The sequence below is a fragment of the Mustela erminea genome, chromosome 10, assembly GCF_009829155.1.
Source record: "Mustela erminea isolate mMusErm1 chromosome 10, mMusErm1.Pri, whole genome shotgun sequence".
Taxonomy (NCBI): Eukaryota; Metazoa; Chordata; class Mammalia; order Carnivora; family Mustelidae; genus Mustela; species Mustela erminea.
Genome location: NC_045623.1, coordinates 2,350,854 through 2,358,127, shown reverse-complemented (window position 1 = coordinate 2,358,127; position 7,274 = coordinate 2,350,854). Strand labels below are relative to the sequence as shown.

Genomic DNA, 7,274 nt, shown 5'->3' with positions numbered 1-7,274 from the left:
ATTTCAGACTATATAGAGCTAACACTGAGCTCCTAATCTTTCCTCTTCTCAGCCCATTCTCCATTCTTCCAGTTGCTCGGCCCAAAAAGAGATCGTTCTTTCTCTTTAGATGGGGATGGATCCATTTATTGACTTGATCTTCAGAAGAGATCTAGAAACTACTACAACCCTGATCTATGCCCCAATCATCTTATGCAAACATTAATTCATTAGTGTCCTATCTGGTTTCTCTAATTATGCCCTTATCCCCTTCATTTTGTTCTCAACATAGTCACCAGGCAACCCTTTTAATACATGGCAAGTCATAGTACTCCTCAGCTCAAATAAAAGCTAAAATTGTCACAGCAGCTACAGGTCCCAAAAACATCTGGCTCTGTTACCGCTCTGACTCTACCTCCCCCTCACTCATTCTGTTCCAGCTCTGTGGACCCATTTGCCTCCTTGAACACTCCAGGCATGCTTCTGCCCGAGAGCCTCTCATTGATGATTCCTTCTGCCTAGAATGTTTTTCCTTCAGAAACCCTTTCTCTCTCCATGTTGTTACTGAAAAGTTCCCTTCTCAAGGTGGCCATCCCTGACCACCCCATTTAAAACTGAGCACTCCTCTATGATCCTTTATTTTCTTCCCAACACTTCTCATAAACTGTACTTTTTTTTTTTTTTTTTACTGATTTTTTTTTTTCTATCATCTTTTCTTCCTCTGCTAAAGTATCAACTTCAGGTTGCCTGGGTGGCTCAGTGAGTTAAAGCCTCTGCCTTCAGCTCGGGTCATGATCCCGGGGTCCTGGGATCGAGGCCCGCGTCGGGCTCTCTGCTCAGTGGGGAGCCTGCTTTCTCCTCTCTCTCTGCCTGCCTCTCTGCCTACTTGTGATCTCTGTCAAATAAAAAAATATATATATTTTATTTATTTATTTGACAGATGGAGATCACAAGTAAATAAAATCCCAAATAAAATCTTTAAAAATAAATAAATAAAGTATCAACTTCGGCTGGCTAGGAGATACATCTGTTTTCTCACTGCTATATCCTCCAGTCCAGCACAGTGCTTGGCACATATAGGTGGTATGTAACTGAATGAATGAAGCCACAGAATCAAACTTCCCTGAATTCCACCCTACCTCTGGACTTCTTATAGAAGCCAAAAATGTCTGACCAATGCCAAAGCCTGGAGTTCTTGGCTGCTGCACTCCACATAGACCACCCTCCCCAGAAAGGACACCAGGGCCTCGCTGAGTCAGAAGCCATGGGACTAGAGGTTTGAAGTCACCAGGGATCTCCACAAAAGAAACATATGCTTTTTTAAAACTCTCAGGTATCACATGTCAAAATAACCATCTTGTTTCCTGCATCTTGTTGTTGTTTGCAAGTTTATTAACTGTCTCTTCCTTTAGCCTGCCCCCGTTCTATGTACCCCCAGCACCTAGCATAGTGAATGGATGAATAAATTGATTCAGATATAATTCTGCTTAATGTCATTAATTCATTCAACAAATCCTGATTGAGCACCTGCCTTGTCCTAAGTGCTGCCTTCATGATGCTCACGGTCTAATAAGATGTTAAATAATCATATACAAAAATCACAGAGGGGAAAAACAAACAAACAAACCTGTGACCCATGCCAGAAAGGAAAATATGGGGTGCTGTGAAAGTATACAACAGAAGCTAATTTAGATGGGAGGCTGTCAGTGAGGGCCTCCAGATCTGAAGAATGGAAGGGGGCAGTCGTCCTAGGAGAGGGAACAACCTATGCAAAAATCCTAAGGAGGGAATGAGCCTGAAGCCTTTGAGAGAGTGAGGGATGGTAGGTGCACTTGAGGGTCTCATCTTGCTAGTGGTGGCCTGTGCTTTGTGGGATCTGCCTGCAGGGGAGGGGACGGGAGGAGAGGCACCCTCCATGCTTCCAGTTTAACAGCCTTCTGCGAAAGACAAGGAGCACAGGCCAGCTGGCGCTTGACCCACTGATAGAACCAGCTCTGTCTTCAGTGTCTCTATGTCCAGAAATCTGAATCCTGGTAACTTTTCCTTGAGCCAGTATAGTTCAGAGAACCAGTCACACTGCAAGTCCCTCTGTCTGAGAGTTACTGTGATGGCTCCAGAACAGAACAATGGGGGGGGGGGACTCCATCAAAGAGGGCTTTGCAGAGTGTGTGTGACCATGGCCATGGGTTTCACCTAGCAAGCCGAGGGTAGGGCCCGGGCAGCACAGAGGTATGGAAGCCACTGCCCACTGATGACCTCCTTCTACTTCCCTGCAGAGAGGGCCAGGGCCCAGGACTGGCTTGCTGCTAGAAACCTGGAGGAAGGAGTTAAGAAGGCTGGGCTGATGACCGTGGAGACAGAGCTCTGTTTATCCAGGAAAAGAGGTCGAACGTAGGCAACAGAGGCCCCTGCCAGCTCCTCCCAGAAGAACTGGGCTGGGGGAGCAAGCTGGGGAGGAAGCTGCTCCCCTCTGGGCTCTGAACTTCTGCCAGCCAGAAGCCAGGAACCAGCGGCAGCCCAAGGGTGAGGCCTGCCCTCCGGGCGTCTGACGGAGCTAGCTGTGGGCTCGGGCTCCCAGGCAGATGGTCAGACGGTCAGGATGTCGCGGTCCCGCGGGTGGGGCGTGGGTGTGCGGTGAGGGACCAGCGGTGAAGCCTCCGGAACCGACTCTGGGGGTGGCAGAGAATCAATACCGCCTTTGTGCTCAGTGGTTCCTAGGGAGAGGAGTGGAGAGTGGGAGTGGCGGACCAACTGACCGCCAGCCTTGCAGACTCAGGATGCCCTGGGGCTGGGAGGCTGCGGCAAGGGCTTGGGGAGGAGGAATACCCTTCTGTGATCCCCGCCTCACCCCCAGAGGTGCGTCTCCTTGGACCTGCCCTGGGGGCTCGCAGGGCAGCAGCCTGGTGTGCCGTGAGTTGGCTCCGGCGTGGGAGCCACTCAGAAAGGAGAGGGAGGAGTAAGAGGAGGCAGGTGGGGCCAGGACGGAAGGATGGCTCAGGTTGGAGAGGCTTGCTCCTGGCTGCCAGGAAGGTAGCCGGAGCTAGCTTCCTCCTTCCTCTGGGAGGGGAGCCAGACAAGACCTAGGAGGAGAGTCTGAGTTCGGGATGGGCGAGGGAGAAGGGGATGAGATTGCCAAGGGCCTCTGTGTCTCTTCCGGGGAACAGGATGTCCCAGCAGGGTTCGGGATCTGTGTCCGTGTTTGTGACTATGGACCTTTCGGTAGTTGGAGCATGTTCATCCATTCTCCTAATAGTAGCCTAGAGTTTCAGTGGGTGTGTTGGGCCTTCTCACTGAGCATCTTTAGCACTAATGGCGGAGTCTGAGATCTCGGGTGCCTAAGGCGTGCATCTGCAAATGTGACTGTCCGATGCCCTGATGCCCTCCGTTTCTCCTCATGCCCCCAGGCTTCACCCCCCACCCCCTTGTTTTTCCTGCTCGGATAGGGGCCCGTGCGCCGGGAGAAAGTGCGCCGTGGTGGACCAACCGGTGTATGTTCGCTGTATCACCCACTTCTGGCCCTTTTCTGTCCTCCGCAGGCCTCCGCCGGGAACGCTAAATTCCGACTTTCCCCACCCCCACCCCCACCCCCACTGCATGTGGCTTTTGGAGAAAGCCGGCTACAGGCTGGGGCCCCCGGAATCCAGGCCCCAATGGGCGCCCTCCAGCCTGCTCCCCAAGCGCCGAGCCCCGGGCCCGCCCGCGCGCGCCTGTCCCAACGTCCTCACTCCCGATCGCATTCCGCAGTTCTGCATCCCGCCGCGGCTCCCGGACGCTGGGGGCCCCGAGCCCCTGGCCGGGCGCAGCCTCCCCGCGGCCTGTTCGCTGCCCCACCTGGCAGGCCGGGAAGGCTGGGCCTTCCTGCCCGAGAGCCCGCACACGCGCCGGCGCGAGTCCCTGTTCCACCCGCTGCCGCCGCCCGCCGCCGCCGCCGCCGCCGCCAGGGGGCTTTCCCCAGCGCACGGCCGGTGGCACGTCTCCGCCCCGGACCTGCGCCTCTGCCGGGCCCCCGACAGCGACACGGCCTCGTCGCCCGAGTCGTCGCCCTTCGGCTCGCCGCGGTCAGGCCCCTGCCGACCCCGGCCGCACTCACTGTCCCCGGAGGAGGCGAGCTCGGCCGACACCAGCCCGCACGCGCCGCGCCGCGCGGGGCCGCCGCTCTTCCACCTGGACTTCCTGTGCTGCCAGTTGCGGCCGACCAAGGAGAGCGTGCTGCGCCTCGGACCCCACGGCGGCCAGCTGCGGCTCTCGGCCGAATACCAGGCCGGGCCCCGGCGGCTGCGCCTGCGCCTGGTGAGCGCCGAGGGCCTGCTGCAGTCGCGGCCCGGCCCCGGGAGCGGCGGTGGAGGCTGCTGCGTGGTGCTGAGGCTGCGGCCGCGCGTCGGTCCGCGGGGCCAACGGAGCCGCGTGGTCAAATGCAGCGCCAACCCCATCTTCAACGAGGACTTCTTCTTCGACGGGCTGGGCCCGCCAGACCTGGCCGCCCGCAGTCTGAGGGCCAAGGTGCTGGACAGGGGCGCAGGCTTCCGCAGAGACGTGCTGCTGGGGGAGTGTGAGGCGCCCCTCATTGCCCTGCTGCCCCCCTTGGGCGGGGGGCTGGGTCTGGGGACCTCCCCGGCACCTGCCCATCTCAGCCTGTAGACTGAGAGACTGTCTCTTCCTCAAAGAGATCTCCTCTAGGTCTGCGTATTCTTTCTTTTCGTCTGCCCAGCTTGTATTTATTTTTGCTAATAAAATGTCTGTTTTTAGCAGGATCTCGCCCCTTGTTGGCATCCTAAGCTCCGATCTACAGCCTACTCTTTTCCCTCCGCCTTGGCTACACCAGGGATGGAAGAAACTCACTTACACAGAGTTAGAGCTGACCTCAAGTGGTGGTTCTCAAACTTGAGTGAGCATTAGAATAATCAGACATCCACAGGCTTGGGCTCCATCCCCAAGAGATGCTGAAGCTAGATTAATAGGTCTGGGCGGTGTAGGTCCTAAGGCCCTGTCCAAAAAGGCCTCCACCCCTTCAGGGGGTCCTCTAATCACTGAGTCACTGCAGAAAAAGCTCTGTGACTGAAACCAACATCAGCCACCTTTCCCCCAAGGGGGTTCCTTGGGGCTGCATAGGGGAAATCAGCAGTCCCCCACCCCTCTGCCTCCCCACTTATACCCTCGTGTGTCCTGAGGAGAAAAGAAATTTCTGTGTCTTGAGAGTGAATCAGGAGATGTCAGCACAGAGTGCTGAGTTAAGTGTTTTCTCTCTTGCCTGTGCCTGTGCCACCCTAGCAGGCAAAGCTGCAGCCAAGAGTCCAAGCAGCCCTTGAGGACGGAATGGCGGAGAAAAACTGTCCCAGGAATTGAGATGGGAAGGGCGTCTTACCTGAGTGTGAGAGCTCTTCTCAAAGATGCTCTGAAAGGCTACCCCAGTGAGTAGGGGGAGGGTGGGGAAGGAGAAAATGTAGGTCACATTGTGTTTACCTCCTACCTGAATGTCCCTGACGTCAGCAGTGACCTTCTTCTCTCTCTCTCTCTGTCTCTCCACCCTCCCTGGAGTTGGTTCCTCTTGGCTCATGCCCAGCTTAGAGGAAAGAGGGATGGAGGGAAGGAGGGAGAGGAGGAGGAAGGCAATGGGCCAACCCAGCTTCTTTCCCCCTCCCCCTTGGGCCCTTTCTCAGTTTCCATGGTGCCCTGAACCAGAGCCTGCTGGATCCTGATAAAGCTCAGCATGAGTGGTGCTAACAAAACACAAACGTACTTGGCTCAGATCGCGGGGATGCCTTCTCCCTCCCCTGATTAGGTACCCCCACCAGCCGCCCCAGCCCGAGGCCAGGGAACCCTTGCTCCAGCCATCCACCAGGGGGTAACATTGACCAAACCATAAAAAGGGCTAACAGCTACAAGGATTATCACCCAGCAAGGAACTGTTCAACAACTTGTCAACTCGTTTATTCTTCCCAGCAACTCCCTGGAGGGTTAAGTACTTTTGTTAGCCAATGTGACCTTGGGCTTTACTCCTATAGTGAAGAGTACAGTTAGGATTCAAACTCAGAGGGTCTGGCTCCAGAGTCTGGGCTCTTAATACCCCACTATATCTCTAAGTGCCCATTGCCACCTCCCACCCAGTTCACTCTGAAAGGTGTCTCTTCCTTCCCTAGAAGGACAGTGTTACCATTTTTTGTCCAGTCTGTGAAATCACCCATCGGTCTAGCTCTTTCCTTAATACTGTCCTTCTCCGTCAGCCCCAAATCCCCCCATCACAACCTTTGATGAGCAACTGGATTTGATGCCCATTTGCAAGTCCCTGGAGAGAAACACAGAGGTCACTTAACTTTCATTCATGCATTCCTGCAACACAAGGTAGGGAGGCCCCACTGAGGTGCCAGTGATCAAAACAGACATTGGGATCAGACAAGTTACAAAATGAATAAGTAAAATGTTAAATAAAAAGAAAGAAAGAAAGAAAGAAAGAAAGAAAGAAAGAAAGAAAGAAAGAAAGAAAGAAAGAAAGAAAGAAAGGAGAGAAGTTAAGTTACTTGGTAAATGTTATGGAGAAAAAGAAAGCAGGAGGGGGCCTAGGAAAGGGGAGTCAGATAAAGGGAAGGGAAGATCATAGGAATGGATGGGCCAAAACATCCTTTTTTAGCCACAGTACTTTGGACCAGGTCCTGTAGCTTACCTGTGTTTTCCCAGTAATCATCACAACTGCTCGGTAAGGAAAGTACTATCATTCCCATCTTACTGAGAGGTAGATCAGAGAGGCTAAGTAAACTCGCCTGGGAACGGCCTGGTTGCCCGGAAGGTTTAGGACCCTGGCTCCCCCAGATCTCCCACCCCACCCTGCTGCTCAGAGGAGGCTGTGAGGTGGAGATTCAAAGAGCAACTCACTCAAGTCACAGTTATGAGCTGTTCCCCTGTGCTGGAGGCCAGGGTTCCCAGAGGAACTTCTGTGTTCTGCGTTTCTGTGGCTGAAGCCACACAAACGTGCCCCCGGACAAATACAGTGCCAAGAATCCCTCCTGTGTGCACACTGCTGGGGTCTCAAAGCCCGTTCCCAGGAGTTACTATCATCCCCTTTTATTTTATTTTATTTTATCCTTATTGAAGACTCATAAATAGCAGGCCATGTTCTTATCCAAGTCTTTCAGCTCCCAAACTCCCAGCTTCCACCTTTCAGCACTCGCTGCTGTGCCCAAGCCTAAGTGATCACAGATGTTAACTGACAGATGAGTGGTACAGGCAGGTCACCATAGAAAGTTCAGGGCCAGTAGCTGGGGTCAAACTCCTACTATTCCCTCCACCCACAGTGGCCTTTG

At 54.1% G+C, this 7,274-nt stretch overlaps 1 protein-coding gene across 3 annotated transcripts; it reads left to right on the top strand.

The window, feature by feature from the left end:
• The first annotated feature begins 2,388 nt into the window (after window positions 1-2,388).
• Window positions 2,389-4,779, top strand: C2CD4D (C2 calcium dependent domain containing 4D). Of its 3 annotated transcripts, none has more exons than XM_032303369.1 (2): window positions 2,389-2,564; window positions 3,516-4,779. In XM_032303369.1, the coding sequence occupies exon 2, from the start codon at window positions 3,574-3,576 to the stop codon at window positions 4,615-4,617; it is 1,044 nt and encodes a 347-aa protein (XP_032159260.1). In that variant the 5' UTR covers window positions 2,389-2,564; window positions 3,516-3,573; the 3' UTR covers window positions 4,618-4,779. The 3 variants fall into 3 exon arrangements, with proteins under 3 accessions (XP_032159260.1, XP_032159259.1, XP_032159258.1); XM_032303368.1 differs by having other exon boundaries at window positions 2,389-2,835; XM_032303367.1 differs by having other exon boundaries at window positions 2,389-2,949.
• Window positions 4,780-7,274: the final 2,495 nt, after the last annotated feature.